We start from the raw sequence: 18,465 nt of genomic DNA on the forward strand, positions 1-18,465 counted from the left end.
AGTTTCTTCCATTCTTCTTTGCAGAACCTGTCAAGCTCCATTAGGTTGGATGCAGAGCATTGGTGCCATTTTCAGATCTCTCCAGAGATGTTCACTCAGGTTCAAGTCTGTGCAGTGGCAGGGCCACTTCAGGACATTCACATAGTGGTTCCAAAGACACTTCTTTGTTATCTTGGCTGTGTGCTTAAGGTTATTGCTGTGTTGGAAGCTCTGGGGCAGCTTATTAAATTCCCTTAAATCCATTTTTATGTATATAGAACCAAATCACAACAATAGTAACCTCAAGGCACTTTATACTGGAAGGTTAAGATTCTACAATAATACAGAGAAAACCACAACAATGAGATGACCTTTATAACCCAGGACTTGGCGACAGTGGGAAGGAAAAACTCTTAAAAGGAAGAAGCCACAAGTAGAACAAGGTTTAAAGAGGGGTGGCTATCTGAAAAGACCAGTTGGGGATGATGGGAGGAAGATGGGATAAAAGACACAGTGTGGAAGTGAGCCAGAGATCAATAATAAATAGTGATTAAATGCAGAGTGGTGTATAGATACATAGTCAATACTTTACAATATAGAGCACCTTGAGGCGGCTGCTGTTGTGATTTGGGAATATATAAAAGAAACTGAACTGAACAGAATTGAATTGCTCTAATCTATGTAAAAAAAACATCGTGCTAAACTGAGGTCTAGCAGGACAAGCACAGAGATGAGTCCACTGTCAGAGGCCATAAGAAGATCATTCGTAACCTTCACTAAAGCTGTTTCTGTGCTGTGATGAACTCTGAAACCTGACTGAAACTCTTCAAATAAGCCATAATTTCTGCCACCTCAAATGTCCGTTGTATGTAGCCCATTATTAGAGATGGATTGATCAAAAGTTTAAGACCACTTGAAAAATGGCGAAAACTCATATTTTGCAATGCTGGATCTTAACAACTTGCTAAGATCCATGTTAAAAATATGAGTTTTTGCCATTTATCAAGTGGTCCTAAACTTTTGATCGGGACTGTACTTAAGATTGAAGCATCAAGGATGTTTGCAAATAACAATTGGACTGGTTCTTATATAGTACTTTTCCACTACGAGCACAACTTGCCTTAATCACCCATTTACCCAATTACTTTTTTCTATGTCAGTACTCCTAACATTCACACACATTCAGACTCTAAATTGGGGTTAGTATCTTGCCCTAGTCTGGCATACAGACTGGAATTGAACCACCAACCCTCTGATTAGTAGGCGACCTGCTTTACCAGCTGTGCTACAGCAACTCTTCACTGCTGCACACTGCTGCATTCATCTTTCCCTCAACCTTGACTAATCTCAGTCTTGATCCTAGGACTGGAACCCAGCATTTGGAGTTTTAGGTATTATTTCTGCATTTCCTAGTTTGTTTTCCTCATATTTAGAAACCGAAGTTTGTGCCTACCTCTAGTCCCAGTTTCTGATCATTTTGCTCCTGTCCTGCTCCATTGTTGTTTTTGTTGCTCTGTCAGTTGCCAGTTGTTATAAATTTAAGTCTTGTCTTATGACAAGTCCTGCTTTGGGGTCCACTTCCTGGCTGCATGCCACACAGTGGTTATATTACAGTCTCCCAGTTCCTGGTGATGAAAAGAATTCCCAGAACATGATGCTGCCACCAAGTTTCACTGTACGGATTTGTGACGAGCGGAGCCTGGTTTCTCCAGACATGACACTAGAAAGTTCAGTCTTTGTCGTGTCAGACCAGAGAATCTTTTTTCTTATGGTCTGACAATCTTCTAGTGCTGTTTGGCAAACTCCAAGTTAGCTGTCATGGGCCTTTTAATGAGGAATGGCCTCCTTGACCACTCTACCAACAGGCCCTGATTGGTGGAGTGCCGCTGAAATGGTTGTCTGGAAGGTCTCCTCTTTCTACAGATCAAGCGGAGCTCTGTCAGACTGACCCTTGCATCGGTACAACCCTGTCTTGGAGTTCTTGGAGTTAGTCGGATTTTGCTGAGGAAACAATCTGCCAGGCAACTGTTGTTTAGTTGGAGGAGAGTTTTATTATTGCTGGGATTCTTCTGGTTGTGCTATGACGCCGCACCGTCGCCTATTTGAGGGTTCAGGAGAGCCCGTTTTGTTGTTTACTTTTCTCAGGTTTTCTGGGTGTACCAGTCCAAAGATGGCGAACCACCCCTCCAGGATTTGTTGAGATGATTGATCTGAGAAGAAACTGAAATTTTTTGGACAAGCCATGAACTTTACAAATTCTACTTAAGTCTCAGGACAGAGTTGCACTTCTCTGCTCCTTTGCACATTCTACAAGAAGAGATTTTATTGCTGGACTCACACAACTTAGAGATGTGGGCTGAGTCACATCCCCTGGGGGTGTATTCTGTTTATTATTTTGTTGATGTAATTGTTTTAAATTATATATGTAAGTGATTATTCATGTTGAGATTATAAGGTTGTGAAGAAATGCAAGTTCATCAAACCTCGTTCTCCGAGTGTTTCATTAGTCATCCAGTTCGCTCTAGCTGTCGAACCGTTGCAGGTGGTCCAGTACCCATGAAAATATTCAAATCTGTGTCCCAACTATTAAAATGTGTTACATGTACTTTCCAATCCAATTACATGTAATGTCCAATCAACTGAATTTACCACAAGTAGACTCTGATCAAGTTGTAGAAACATTTGATAGATGAACAGTGGAAACAATGTATGTGTTATGTTTTTGTTCTTTAATTTTACTAAATTTGCAAGACTTTGAAGCGATTTCTTTAACGTTGTCATTGTGGGGTATTGTGTGTCGAATCTTGAGATGAAAAATTAAGTTTAGAATAAAGATTCAGTTTTAGAATATGACAAACACTGAAGCACATGAAGTGCTGAATACTTTCTGAACTAACACAGAATGTTTTACCCACCGACAGTGAATAAGTTGAGATGTAATTTAAGCTTCTGCTGAATTTTACACAGAAGAGATTTGATCCTGATGATTACAGCGAACAAAGACCAATTCAAACCATTTTTGACTTACAAGGGATCTAGTAGGAAAAAGATAATCAAATATTTCCCCGTATTGTCTTACAGAGCTACTTTGATAAATACTGAAAGAAAGTATTATCCTAAGATAGTAACCTTCCCTGTATTTTTTATGAACATCAGAAAGCTCCTCGCCTCTTCCAGCCGGACCTCTCATACTGCTCGTCACAAAAGGGGATGTTGAAAGACAGATCCCTGTACCCAGTGACCTCTTGCAGGAACACGAGAAGCAACCTGAGACCTGAAGGAGTTAAGGTGTCCTGCAGCCCCACTTACAATCTGACTCCCCATTACCCATCCCATCATCAGCATCTGAACGTTCAGAGCCAGCTGCCCAGCTCAGTTCCCTCCTCTCAGCTATCTCAACAAATCATCGGCTCCCTGCACAGTAAAGGGGCTGATGGATGGAACATCAGCAACTCCACAGCAGCCAACAAATACAAAGGTTAAGTTTTTATTTAATTTGATTTATAGTCTAGATTTCTATGATTAAATCTCATACTGACATTCCATATTCTAGATTTGGTTTTACCATATTTTAACTACTCTCACCCAACCCCACTTCTGTTAAAACCACCTCAGTAGATTTGCCACTGTGGGGACCTAACACTAAACCATTTGTGGTGGAAGCAGCCTGGGCGTCAAGGATCACTGGCCAGGCAGGACTCACTTTTACAGCTCAGTGATTTTATTTACAGTGATAAAAAAATTCAAATCCACAAAGATGTTCTCCCAAGAACACAATAGCTCATCGCTCTCTAGCAAGGGTCTCTCCAATACAATCTGTACACAGGGAAACGGGCAAGTTTCTCTCTCACAGGCAAGTGGCAAAAACAGTGGTGAAGGAGCCAGGCGTCACTAGCTGTTTGAAATATAATGGTCCAGCGAGGACTGAGGCTCTGTTGCTACCTTAAATAGTGGCTATAAACGAGGACATCAGGAACAGGTGGACAAGGCGAGCAGTTCAGGAGGTTGAAGAAGGATGAATTGATCGATCTGGCAGGAGAAGAGAAGGTTTCGCTGGAGGAAGGTCTGGCTAAACCTGCAATTGCGCTGCACCTAATGGAGGTTTTGCGGCCAGAAGTGCGGTTAAAGCAAAGGCAACGTAGAAAATTGGTGGTGGAGGCAAGTGACAGCAAATAATGGAGCAAAAGGAGGGAAAGAGTTAAAAGAGGGAAGGGACTTGCCTGGAGAGATTAGGTAAATGAGAGGTGAAAAAAGCTAAGGAAGCCGAGGTGATGATAGATTCGATCTGAGCTCGTGTTTTTATGCCTTCATTTGATGACGATGCTGTTGATGTGTTTTTTGAGATGTTTGAAAAGGTTGCTATAGATAGTGGGTGGCCTGAAGACAAGTGGCTTTGATGGTTCAGAGCAGTAGCAGCGCTAGATGCCACTTTTGAAATATGATCAGTTCTATTCCAAAGTAGGAGCCAGAATTCTCCTGCGGAGCCTCGTTGTTATTGGCGCCATAAATTAGGTCACAAGAAAAATCAGTGCCCTGGTTATCAAGAAGGCAAAATAATACCAGGCCGGTAGGTCTGTAACAATAGCTCGTGAGTCTCTCAATGAACTACAGGGATATGATGGATTTATGTCTGAGGCCACTGTCTCCCACAGTTCACCACTGTGCGAGGTGTAGGAGGGGTCATGAGATCCTGCAGGTATACAAGCTTTACCTGAGATCTGAGCTGGTTACAGGCTTTGTAATGTAGCAGAGTCACAAATCTCTCCTTTAGATCTATCGATTTGATTATGGGCAATGATGTGGCCTGGGTTAAAGTTGCTCTGTCTGTCAGTGATTACCCAGTGGATTCCCCCAAGACAAGAGAGCTGGAGCTGGAGTTTCCTGAAGTTTTTCCTGCATGTGTGGCCCCCCTGTGAACCACCCTTTTACTAACCTCTCTGATTCCCTATTAAGCACTTGGAATGGCTGTGATGTGCAATCTGTTGATGGGGATAAAGCATGTGGTGGTATAGGTGATGACCCAGGAATGGGTGCTCTTCACAGCCGTCAGAAGAGATAAACAGGTCATGTGAGTAAAACATGAGGAGGGCCCTCTGAATTGGGAGTCTCTGGTGCAGAAGCAGCAGAATAATCCTCCCCTGGAACATGCTATGAGGTCAGCAGTAAGTGCAGGAGGCTAAAGATGTGCCAAAGTGTTTCTATTTTCACAATGACACATTGTTCAGGAAGTGGAGGCCTCCTTCTAGGCCAGCTGATGAGGACCAGGCCACAACAGAACAAGTTGTTTTGCCAAAGTGTTGTCGCCAGGAGGTTTTGCAGTTGGTGCATGCATCATTGTTTGGACACATGGCTGCAAAGAAAACCTTGGAGAAACTTAGCCAACACCTATATTGGCCTAGTATGTCGAAAAGCCAAGTGTATCTAACCCAGTAACACCATTACAACTTTTTCTAGTCAAGGATGAACCGTTTGCTCACATAATGGTTGACTTTGTTGGACCTTGTTGGAGCCAGGGATCGAACCACTAAGCTTCCAATCAGTAGGTGACCTGCTCTACCTCCTGAGCTACAGCCACCCACTGGCAAACATGAGTAAACCCTCACTAGGTTTTGAATAAAGTGTACACTCACAAACCTGTCAAACCTGCATTTGAAACGTTGGCTACCATAACAGTATAGTATTGCAACATGGCATTTGGGTCTTCTAACTAAAATAGGAAAAAAATAACATAAATAGCGCCATCATTGTCAGACATGGCACACATCTGGTTGACATACACTCTGCCATGACTCCGATCTGGGCCAGACCTGCTTGCTATGTTGTTGTTGTTAATGCCAGACTATATAACACAGAGGCCAGAGCAGCTCTTGCGGAAGAGCTGAAACACATGACTGAGTGCCAGAGGCAGGAGGTAGTTGACTGCTATTCTGAGCTATTTCAGGATGTGCCTGGAAAATCTGATAGGATTGTTGATGATGTGGATGTGGGAGAGGCGGTCCCAATTAAACAACACGCATCATCTGTCCCCTCACAAATGGAAGGTGGCGAAGGAGGAAGTACTTTACATGCTCCCGATTGGTGTGATTGAGCCAGCAGATGGGGCGTGGAGCTCACCTGTACTGTCAGTCATGTCACGAATTCAGATGCTTTCCCCATACTTCGGCTGGAAGACTGCATTGACCAAGTGGGTAGGGCTAAGTACGTAAGGTCGATCTTTTGAAAGGGTACTGTTAGGTACCACTGACGGAACGTGTTTGTGAGATGTCAGCATTTGTGGCTTATGATATCTTATACCAGTTTAAAGTGCTACCGGTTGGGATAAAGAATGCTCGTGCCACCTCCCACTGGTTGATGAATTTTGTCATTCAGTGCCCACAAACAGGTCTCCCAAGAACACAAAATAGCTTGCTGGCTCTATGCAGAACAATCTGTACACAGGGAAACAGCAGTTAAGTTTCTCCCGAAGAGGCAAGTGGTGAAAGTTGGGCTTCACAAGCTGTTTGAAATATAATGGTCCAGTGAGGACTGAGGGTCTGGAGTTCTGGTTCTGAACAAATTCCAGACTACACAAACACAAGTAGGAAGTCCACATTGAAGCCAACAGAATAATTTTTGTAATCTGGTGTTTTTCTGAATTGTTCTGTGTTTTCCAGGTTAGCCAGCTTGTAAACTGATGCTATTCTGAAATGCATTCGGTCCTCTTGATCTCTGCAGTGTTACAGATAGGCTTTCAATGGCATTGCCACTCGCACCAACAACAGAAAGCTGTAGCTTTAACTTGCAAGTAACAGTGTCCACATTCATGTCCACACAATTCATGTTGTTTTCAGAATGGAAGAATGTTAAACTAAAGCTTAGTCTGCAGTAGTGAATGCAAGCTCAGGAAAACATGCATTTGTCAATAACATCATAGGTGGATTCATTAAAACACTAAGTGACAGTCTGACATCTTATGCATGACACTGTCATGTCAGCCATTCAGCAGAGTGCTCATGTCATTTTAACTAAGGTGCAAGCCAACTTCTGAACATGTCTTCTCTTTAATAGGGCCTGTACTGGCAGCTGACCGTAGGTACCAGGATGATTGTCCCAGTGGAACGAACCCTCTTTCAAACAGCAGGCTAAAGGACGAATTCTGTGAACATTACACACTCGTCCATAGCAAAGTTTGTCCACATGTCCAGCCTCATGCCGCAAAGGGGAGTAAAGCTTTAAACCAGGACATGCAACATTATGCAAAAGGTGACAGGGCCCTGGCTTGCCCTGTGCTCAGCAGCCTGGTACTTGGTAAAGGTGAGCATGGTGGCTTGTTGCATGGCATAGGCCAGTCGCTCCCTGTGCAGATCGTGCTTGAGCAGAAGAAGATGCTCTGTATGATGGAGACCCCCTACAGTCACATTGCTGCAGAATATCATCAACCTGCTGACGACCAGCAGCAGTTTGGAGCTGCCACGGAGCCACAGTCCAGATCTGCAGACGACACAAGAATGCTGACAGGTATAGGAGCTCCATATATGTCTTTAAACTTTCATCAAGTCTTGGGCAAACCTGGTCCTATTAAGGCCTCCCCTTTTGCCTCACTGAGCAATATAACAGATGGCCGTTGTTACCAAGGTAAAGAGATGGTGTCTTACAACTGTACTAGCCAGAGTCCCAGCTCCAGCTCATCTCCTGAGAGCCACAGAGAGACCCCACACTGCACTGGCACATCTGTCATCATCACGAATGAGAGGTGACCCAGGAAGAGAAGCAGGCTTTATCCATGTCTGCACACATAGCTCTGACACTGCAGCTGAAAGCTTTTTTCTCCCATCATGTTAAAACAGGTTTAGAACTTTTCTGTAAAGCATATGTAGTAATGCAGCGTTTGAAAGTATTTTATTTACTTTCTACTGAATAAACGAATGAATGAATTATTTGATCTTAACCTAAACTTAGGACTTAAAGATGGAATAAAGATGTCTGAATCATGTGATCAGAATATTTGAAATGCAAATATTACTACTGTTACTTCAGTCATTTCATAGCAGGTGTGTTTGTCCATGTGTCACTTCCATGGGAACATGTCTGTGAAGCCTCTCAGTCATCCAGGTCATCGTAGTCTACGGAGCTCGCAAAGAAAAGCCTCTGGACTTCTTTAAGTTGCTTGAAGACGTTTCACCTCTCATCCGAGAAGCTTCTTCAGTTCCAGGGTCAAATTGTGGAGAGTCCCAGATTTAAACCTAGTGGGAGTGTCCCCCCCACAGAGGGGCAATGGACCCCCTACCTAATCACACGAGCCAAGGTGTGAAAACGGGTGTAGGTCAGTTTAGTCTTCAGCTCATGTCATTGTTCGCCTTCATTTTCTGTAACTCTTGAACTTGTTGTCAAACTGGTAAAGTTTGATGTTTTTAGTCTGCCTGTTTTAGCTGTGCTGTGTTTGCTTGTGCTGCCATGAATACTGCATAGCAGACGTGCTGTGAATTTTCATATATTTATTGCAAAGCTGAAATTATTCATTAAAACTCAAAATATGATAAGTTAGCAACCAACACAGGATGAAACACTATTAAAACTCAAATCTGTGACAGAAGACTTTATTGATATTTGATTTCACTGTTAACAGCTTGTTTCAGGGTTCGGTTTACTCATATAAATCGAATCACGTTGGTTTGTTTATGATAACACTCATTCGATGGCTGAATAATGACGACCAAAAACCTAAAAACATTTGCCAAAAATTATTATTATAAGTATTCTGGTGTTCAGCATTTTAACCCTAAATATTAATGTTTGTCTGCTTGTGTTTTTTCATCCTTTGCACTATTTTTTTTATAAACAATTTTTTGTGAAAACAATCAAATTAAAGTCAAGCGTAATAAGCCGGGTTTGTAATATTATATTATTCAAACAAGGACTGGTATAGCTTTGGAAAGAGACTGGTTTGTTCCTGTTTCCTGATGGTGTGTTTAGTTAACCTGTTACTGACCGGAGCTAACTTTGTACTGCATATTGCTAATTTAGCCAAACACTTTCATTCCAGACTGTACCACACTATTAACCTGCTTGACACCAGCATGTCAGTAACATTTGTAATTTATCAAAAATTACATAAATAAAGCTATTTTTTAAAAAACAAAAAAACATGCGACAAGATCTGTTTTCTATTGTTTCAAATCAGTTCTTCCTGTTTCTTTATGTGGTCACTGACAAGTTCAGCGCTCCTAAATTTAAAGACGTTTTAAGTCAAACTAAGTTTTCCAGTGGATATCAACACAACTGTGAGTGGTTATTGCTGCACTTCCTGTTCAAACACAGTGTTCAGACTTTTTTTACACTGTATTCTCATTAATTTGACTTGTGTTGTGTTATGCTTGCTGACGACTGGTGCAGAGTGGAGGCACAGGACAACATGTTCAGGCTGCTGCATCATGTGCAGTTTCTCCTTTTGGTTACTTTCACATGGACATTTTGGAGAAGCACAAATATTTTTGTACAACTCCTATTTTTCAGCTTTCTAAGAGCTTTAAAAATGATCTTTATGAAGTTCTTGGTTTCTTTGCTAACAATCACTGACACACACCTCTGTGAAGGAGGAGTGCCCAGTGTCCGTATTTTACTTTTGCCAGCTGAGGATTTCATGACCATGGCAACGATGGGCTTGACTGAGTACCAGTAAACAGGAGCTAGCTTACTGGAGCTAGTGTAAAAGCTTTCAGTGCTAATAGGTCCTGAACGAGCAGCTAGCATTCGTGCAGACAGGCTGGTTGTAGGAGGTAGAGCAGGTCATCTGCTAATCAGTGGTTCGATCCCTGGCAGGTCCAGGCTGCATGCCAAATATCCTTGGGCAAGGAACTAAACCCAAAGTTGCTCTCCAATGAATGTGTGTGAAAGCACTTCAGTGCAGAAGATCGTGCCTGTGTGAATGGGTGAATGAGGCATGCTGTATAAAATGCTTTGATTGATTGATTATGCCTTCAATTGTCACTTGCATCTTTACATGTACATGTTACCGACCATACACACATTGTACAAACATCACATTGGGAAGAAAGGTCAGAGAAAAACTGAAATACACAAGAGTGGAGGAGAAAAAAGCTCTACCCAGACTGAGCTCCCGAGAGCAGAAAAAAATGGTTTCATTTACCGATCACACGAAGCAGACTGAGTGACTTTGGTGCTTAAATGAAGCCACACGCAGCTAAGTGTCTTTTTTCTTTTGGTTTTGTTTCCTTCAGTTTAAAATCTGCCTTCTGAAGAGTCATCACAGCGCTTTCATGGTCTGAACTGTGTGTGCGTGTCCACCGACGAGGCTGTACATGTGTGTCACACACTTAATACAAAAAGGGAGCGCTTCCTTTTGACCCCAGCAACCTGCAGACTTGAGTTGTTTAATAGGATGTTGAGAGTATGGATCCAACAGAGAGCCATTTGCTTAATAATCTTCAGATGGCTTTTGGCACCAGCAGCAGCTTAACGGTGTCTCTTCACCCCTTTTACTTAATATATCTCTGCTTCTGTCACACAAGAACCCGTGGGCTGAGAAATGACCTTCATAATATTGTGATGGTACAGGAGGATGAAGGAAGAAAGGCAGTGTTATAAAGTGGTCGTAAATAATTAAGACTGACCTTTTATCTGAGAGATTAAATGATCTTAGATTCAGTTTTGGTGCATTTGTGCACATCAAGTGTAAATCTGTGTGTGCATCATCACAAACTCCTGTCTACAATACGGCTGAATGGTGCAGTTGCATTTTTACTAAACTAATTTAAATGCAATCTCAAAGAGAACCAGTCCGTTTATGCTGTGAATGAACTGACAACACTGCAGTAGTGTCACTATGATGACTTCCATCCTGTTATGTCTGAGATACAGGAAGTTTTGAGGTCCCGTGAAAGCAACATGCTGCGTCCACTTTGCACATTTCCTGCCACTTCATCTGGAGAGGAGAGCTCAGCAGTGTAAGGTGCTGGAGACAAATGAAGAGTCAGGAAAGAGATCTGTGATCACATCAGCCACATGAGAGGAACACTCGACTGGTACGCATATAATGCCAACAAGCCTCACCTAATCACACGCACACGCACACACACACACAAACACGCGCACGCAAACACACACACACGCACAAACACGCGCACGCAAACACACACACACACACACACATACACAAACACACACACACACACACACACAAACACGCGCACGCAAACACACACGCACACACACACACGCACACACACGCACACACACACGCACACACACACACACACACACGCACACACACGCACGCACAAACACACATTAGAGGAAACCCAGGGTTCAGTATATTGCCTGAAGACACTTGTATATTAAGCCTCTGGAAAATCCTGTTCCGGGCGGGGGTGGGGGGCTACAGGAAGAAGACCGGACAACGATCATACGATCATCTCTGCACTCTACAGGGTGGGCCCTTTATATGGATACACCGTAACAACATGGGAATGGTTGGTGATATTTAAGTCCTGTTTGTGGCACATTAGTATATGTGAGGGGGCAAACTCCTCAATATGGGTGGTGACCATGGTGGCCATTTAGAAGTCGGCCATCTTGGATACAACTTTTGTTTTTTCAATAGGAAGAGGGCCATGTGACACATCAAACTTATTGGTAATGTCACAAGAAAAACAATGGTGTGCTTGGTTTCAACGTAACTTTATTCTTTCATGGGTTATTTACAAGTTTCTCTTTGTTCACAGCCATTGACATGTTGAAGAGGTTAACACGTGAGGAGCGGATCGAAATCGTGTTGATATCTGGTGAACGCAGTAACCGGGTCACTGCAGCAGATTTCAATGCAAGACACCCTACGAGACCACCCATCTCCCATGCTACAGTTAGCAAACTGCTTGCTAAGTTTCGTGAAACTGGTTCAGTGTTGGATTTGCCAAAATGTGGACGCAAGAAAACTGTCAGTAATGAAGAAACATCAGTGGCTGTCCTAGCTTCATTCAGCAAGAGCCCACAGCGTAGCACTCGCCGCATGTCACTGGAGAGTGGCATTAGTCAAACATCCCTTCGGCGGATATTAGCTACTCACAAATGGCACCCTTACAAACTCCAGCTACTGCAGCATCTCAATGAGGACGACCCAGATCGGTGCACAGAATTTGCAGAATGGGCAAAACAAAAACTGGAACAGGACCCTCAGTTCACGCAGAAGATTTCGTTCAGTGATGAGTCAAACTTTTATGTGAACGGTGAAGTTAACAAACAAAACCACCGCTATTGGTCTGACACTAACCCACATTGGATGGATCCCTCCAAGACTGTTGGAACAACAAAAGTGATGGTTTGGCGTGGTACATGGGGAACAACGATAGTGGGTCCATTCTTCATCAGTGGAAACCTCAAGGCTGCTGGATATTTGAAACTTCTACATGATGATGTTTTCCCTCTTTATGCACTGAAGCTGGCACGTTCCCTGAGTTTTTCCAGCAAGATGGTGCACCACCACATTATGGGTGCCAGGTCCGAGCATTCCTAGATGAACAGTTTCCTGGAAAGTGGATTGGTCGTCGTGGGCCAGTTGAATGGCCCCCAAGGTCTCCCGATCTGACCCCCTTAGACTTTTATCTTTGGGGTCATCTGAAGGCAATTGTCTATGGTGTGAAGATACGAGATGTGCAGCACCTGAAACTACGGATACTGGATGCCTGTGCTGGCATTTCTCCTGCGGTGTTGCTATCAGTGTGTGAAGAGTGGGAGAAGAGGGTTGCATTGACAATCCAACACAATGGGCAGCACATTGAACACATTTTATAAGTGGTCAGAAACTTGTAAATAACTCATGAAAGAATAAAGTTACGTTGAAACCAAGCACACCATTGTTTTTCTTGTGACATTACCAATAAGTTTGATGTGTCACATGGCCCTCTTCCTATTGAAAAAACAAAAGTTGTATCCAAGATGGCCGACTTCTAAATGGCCACCATGGTCACCACCCATCTTGAGGAGTTTGCCCCCTCACATATACTAATGTGCCACAAACAGGACTTTGATATCACCAACCATTCCCATGTTATTACAGTGTATCCATATAAATGGCCCACCCTGTACTTTTAAATATCCTGGGAACCACAAGTAAACCAGCAGTCTGAGAGAGAAGTGGTCTGTTTGACAGGTACTATGATGTCTTTAAGGTAAGACGGGGACTAACTGTTCAAGCTCCATGATGAGGAGGATTTTAAATTTGCTTCTGGATTTCATAGGGAGCCAATGAAGGGACGACAGTATGGACGAAATACGCTTTGTCGTTCTAGTCCCTATTCCTCTTTCTACAGGATTTTGGATCAACTGAAGGCTTTTCAGGAAGTTTTTAGGACGTCCAGATAATAATGAATTACAATACTGAATACTGCTTTTTGACCTATGGTACGTAGCCCAATAATAGAGTTAGGGTGATCATATTTAAGATTGAAACATTAATAAATGGCAGGACTTCTTTGAGTCTTGTAGGAACGGGGTATAAAAGACACGTTGATGATTTGGAGGAAGTAATAATCAAAACTAACTCAGAAACATAAACTGGAGCGAAGGAGTCTAACTAAATATCCAACCCAGTGTCATGGAAATACAGGGGGAGGTAATATATTTAAATCAACAAAGTCGACAGTGAGCAAAAACCTTATAAAGTGCATTCCAGGGTCCTTAATAGCCAGAAACAATGAAGCTAGTCTCCTAGTATGTATTTACATGTAAATGTGTTAATACTGTCTGTTTAAATGCTTTCCCGTGATCATGATGATCTCCCTCTGCTGTTCCTGCAGCTAACTGCAACTCCTGCATGTGTGTATACGTCACGTTTTGGAGAAGCAAAGCATGACTGGACACGGTGGACCGGCGTGTCTATTCAACGCTTTGCTTGTTATCAATTTTACTAAAAGCAGCTGTGCATAATGTTACGGTTTTTATCTAATGATTAAAACTTTAAGTGTGAAAAGTTCATGAAGTCTAGTTCAGCCTAAAGGAATTGTTGGCAGTTCAGACTTTTGGTCAGCCTGGCCACAGTGCTGAGGGGACGCCTGGGGTTGATCTTTTTCTTAAAGTGATGAAGAGTAAGATGGTTTATGAAGGGTATTTTTTCTAAATATCTAAACATCTGCTGTGATGTATTCCCCCAAAACTGTAAATGTTATCAGGAAATAATCACACAAAAGAGGAAACACTGATGTTCATTTTCTATCCTTTATGTCAAAACAACGTCCAGAGTGAGATTAAAGTGGTGAGTGGGTTCTTTTGTACTTTGAAGAAGTCTATTATTGAGCCTATATAACTGAGTCTAATAATTACTACAGAGTATTGGGGTCCCATTAAGAAAAAAATATCACTGATCTTTTTGAGATTAAAGGTGGAATTCAATTTCAAGAACAAAGTTAAAAAGTGGAGATTGCTGCTATACAATCTACAAAATGCCTTGGGCAGATGAGTTACTGTCTTACTGTTATCTGGTATCTTTCTAGGAGATAAGCATAGTGTGGTGATAAGTATAAAGATGCTGAGAAGGTGTTGCAAAAAGGAGAATCTGATAAGAAAAAAAAAACACATTTGGAAGAGTTGGGTGGATTTCCCAAGAGTCAGTAAAGCCCACGCAGGTTTTTGGACACCACTCAGCCACCAATTGAAGGAGAACCTGCAGCTAAACATGTCACTCGTTGGGGAGGAGACCACAGAAAACTATGGGCCCACATTTTTTGGCAAAGTTACACACTGATTTAATATTAATCCTATTGTCCATGAAGCCAGATAACACACACCAATGAGTTAAACTGCAGGAATGTCTTAAAGACATAAAGACCTGGATGGCCGCTAACTTTCTGCTTCTTAATTCAGATCAAACTGAGGTTATTGTACTCGGCCCTGAAAAGCTTAGAAATATGGTATCTAAGCAGATTCTTACTCTGGATGGCATTACCTTGGCCTCCAGTAACACTGTGAGGAACCTTGGAGTCATTTTTGACCAGGACATGTCCTTCAACGCACATATTAAACAAATATGTAAGACTGCTTTCTTCCATTTGTGCAACATCTCTAAAATTAGAAATATCCTGTCTCAGAGTGACGCTGAAAAACTAGTTCATGCATTTATTACTTCCAGGCTGGACGACTGCAATTCATTATTATCAGGAAGTCCTAAAAACTCGCTGAAAAGCCTTCAGCTAATCCAAAATGCTGCAGCAAGAGTCCTGACAGGGACTAGAAAGAGAGAGCAGATTTCTCCTGTTTTGGCTTCCTGTTAAATCCAGAATTGAATTCAAAATCCTGCTCCTCACATACAAGGTCTTAAATAATCAGGCCCCATCTTATCTTAATGACCTTGTAGTACCATATCACCCTATTAGAGCACTTCACTCTATACTGCAATAGGTGTAGGCTGCTGGGGGATTCCCATGATGCACTGCGTGTTTCTTCTTCACTCACTATGTATTAACAGACCTCTCTGCATTGAATCATATCTGTTATTAACCTCTGTCTCTCTTCCACAGCATGTCTTTATCCTGTCTTCCTTCTCTCACACCAACCAATCACAGCAGATGGCCCCGCCCCTCCCTGAGCCTGGTTCTGCTGGAGGTTTCTTCCTGTTAAAAGGGAGTTTTTCCTTCCCACTGTCGCCAAAGTGCTTGCTCATAGGGATCATATGATTGTTGGGTTTTTCTCTGTATGTATTATTGTAGGTTCTACCTTACAATATAAAGCGCTGTTGTTGTGATTTGGCGCTATATAAATAAACTGAATTGAACTGAAATATAACAGTGATGTCCAGTTGACATAAGCGGGTGTCATTACTGCTGACGTGATTAAAATTTTGCAGAATTGAGATTCCCCTCCGTGCATCGCAACTTTAACGTGGTGGCGGAAAAAGCAATTCAGACGACCGTCATCTGAGTCAGATGAAAGGTTTGTTTGACAATTTGTATTCAAATAGTCATTTACATGAATGCAGGACGTCAGGAGAGTGGTGCAGTGAGTGTGAGAGATTGTCAAGAGGACAATGATCCTAAACGGTGCAGTTAAAGCATACCTGGAAAAGCTTTGTCAGTGACTTGCTAGACTTTAACACATCTTTATCCTCAGGCCTTTCAGGACACTCCGGTCCTCCATATGTCGGAACATTTGAAGCTTCCCCTGAAAATCATGATTACAGAAAAACCAGGGAATAGTTCAGGTACAAAGGAAATGACAAAGAAACGTGTGTGGAAATCTTTATTTTGCTGAAAATAGCAACAGTCCAAATCGCACTGTTCACTGTTTTCATGGAATCGTTCTAGTGACGGGTACAAGATTTATTTTGAAAGAGATAATGAATATACACTGTAAGACATTAACATCATTTAGCAGTCCCAGACCAGCACACCAGTCATTACCAAAGCAGATCCCATCATGTTTTCTGTCTTTGTCACTACTGCATGTTTCTGAACAAGTAACCTGACCAACATAAACACATCTGGTTAACATGGTCCAGCACACACGCACGCACGCACGCACGCACGCGCACGCACACACACACACACACGCGCACACGATGAGTCTGTGCTTTATGAATTTGGTCCTAATGTGTTTTGATGACCACCAGATTCTTCAGCATATCAAACGAGTTTCCATCCGGCTCCACTGAGACCACGCCCTGCTCCTTGCTGTGCACCTGGAGGAAACCATTGTGGTCCAGACCCATCACCTGAACCTCTGGGCCGTCCTCACTCCAGAGACGCACCCAAGTTCCACTGAGGTCAGAACAAAGAGCAGTTTTTACAGTTTAAATGTGAATGTGCGGTCTAGTAAACTGAAGTTGAACAGTAGTTAAAACCCAACTCCAGAGCCACTTTACATGAAAAACAAAACGTCATCTGTTTCAGGATTTTATGTGCCGTTTTATGTTATGTACTTCTGAATGCACAATGGCATATAAATTAGGTTTGACTGCATTTTAGTGTTTGAGAAGGATACATGTACACAAAAGATTAAAAGTCTATTAACGGGAGAATCAGAAAAAGACAGTTAAATATGACTGAATGAGGTTTAATCACAAGATAAAGAGAACACATTTAATTACCTCAATTTGTATCCACACAAGAGATATATGACATTACAGTTTCCCTGTATTAGAGACTGGGTCAGTCAAAGCAAAAATAGGAAGTGGTATGATAAGGATACTTGAGTTGAATCTGGTCAGTGCATCTCTACACTGAAAATCGTCCATTAAATCCTTGTTCCCATGTTGCTAAAAGAAAGTGATTCTAAGTAAAAGTGAACTCTTAGTTCAAAGCATCAAGTCGTCTACGTTACACACCTGTGGAGCCATCTCTTGTAGTACGTGGGCAGGACAGACTCTGGGCCTCCTTGCTGGAAGTTGTCAATAAGGGCCTCCAGGCAGTTGACAGTTCTCGCGATGAGCTGGGCACAGCTGAGCGGCTGCAGGCTACAGCTGTGCTGCAAATTGTACGACTGGATCAGGTCATTGATGCACACTGTTGGGTTGCTGTTTGTCACATTAAACCCGCAGCCTGTAGGGAAGAAGAGATAAGAGATAATTACAATATTCTGAGATAACCTGGGTTTGTGCACATGCACAGCTCTCGAGGTTCCTCCACAGCGTTTTGATCAGGATCGTGATTTTGACTTTTACTCTGAGTCATTATTGCACCTTGATTCTCTTCCTCTTTAGCCACTATGTTGTAGAGTTGCTGCTGTACTTGAGGGATCGTTGTTATGCTAGACAATCCAATTTTGGCAAACTTTAGCTGTCAGACAGATGGCCTCACATCTGACTGCAGATATCTCATGGTGGACTGCAGCAAAAGCCCAAACCATCACCTCCCACGCTGTGCTGACAGAATTCGTGTTACTATAAAAGGACATTGTTCCAGAAGTCTTCTGGTTTATTCAGATGCAAACCCAAGCCATGCTACCAAGTTCATTTTTGAGAGAAGAGGCTTTCCTCCAAACAAGCCAAACATTTTCAGTCCAATCGTACCATCGTGAACTTTAACATTTAACATGCACCAATGAGTGAACGCACTGTAAGCAATTTCAGGCCCAAGGTGAGGACGCAAAAATGTTAACTGCATAGAATGTACGTGAATATACAGCAGAAATGTAGGTATAAATTCTGCTGCTTGTTTTCTATGGTCACCAATGCCTCGTGTACGTTATTTTCATGCCGTTTTATTCAACAGATTATAATTTCTTTGCAAAAACAAATTCCTTAAAGCAGAGATGAGAATACAACAGAGCTGTATCTAACAGCACTGATCTGCAGTGACTTTGGTGCAGAAATGAGGGCATTGTTTATAACAGATGAACTCCAAGAAGCTAGAATAGTGGTGTTTTTGTACAATAGGAGCAAAGGGCCAGCATACCAATGTTTTCATTGATAAAACCGTACTGTGTGTTCTGCTAGAATTTTAACTTTTATTCTTTAACTGACTTTGCATCGTGTCAGCTGTGACAACCGGGGAGGCCCCATCC

General features: G+C 42.4%; 2 protein-coding genes across 3 annotated transcripts in view; one reads left to right on the top strand and one right to left on the bottom strand.

The window, feature by feature from the left end:
• sim2 (SIM bHLH transcription factor 2) overlaps positions 1-10,112 on the top strand; it is a 44,594-nt gene extending 34,482 nt beyond the window's left edge. Inside the window, exons 10-11 of the mRNA XM_085173660.1 lie at positions 3,136-3,457; positions 7,027-10,112. Coding sequence (XP_085029786.1) covers positions 3,136-3,457; positions 7,027-7,715 — 1,011 coding nt within the window. The 3' untranslated portion in view covers positions 7,716-10,112. The remainder of the gene's footprint in view (positions 1-3,135; positions 3,458-7,026) is intronic.
• A 5,044-nt stretch (positions 10,113-15,156) lies between these two features.
• hlcs (holocarboxylase synthetase (biotin-(proprionyl-CoA-carboxylase (ATP-hydrolysing)) ligase)) overlaps positions 15,157-18,465 on the bottom strand; it is a 60,601-nt gene continuing 57,292 nt past the window's right edge. The window contains exons 10-12 of one of the 2 annotated variants that reach the window (XM_085173648.1): positions 17,288-17,501; positions 16,512-16,721; positions 15,157-16,444 (exon numbers count right to left, since the gene is read on the bottom strand). In XM_085173648.1, coding sequence (XP_085029774.1) covers positions 16,550-16,721; positions 17,288-17,501 — 386 coding nt within the window. In that variant the 3' untranslated portion in view covers positions 15,157-16,444; positions 16,512-16,549. Of the gene's footprint in view, positions 16,722-17,287; positions 17,502-18,465 lie in introns of both variants that reach the window. The other variant, XM_085173647.1, reaches the window with a different exon arrangement.

This window comes from Neolamprologus multifasciatus, chromosome 10, assembly GCF_963576455.1.
Source record: "Neolamprologus multifasciatus chromosome 10, fNeoMul1.2, whole genome shotgun sequence".
Classification (NCBI taxonomy): domain Eukaryota; kingdom Metazoa; phylum Chordata; class Actinopteri; order Cichliformes; family Cichlidae; genus Neolamprologus; species Neolamprologus multifasciatus.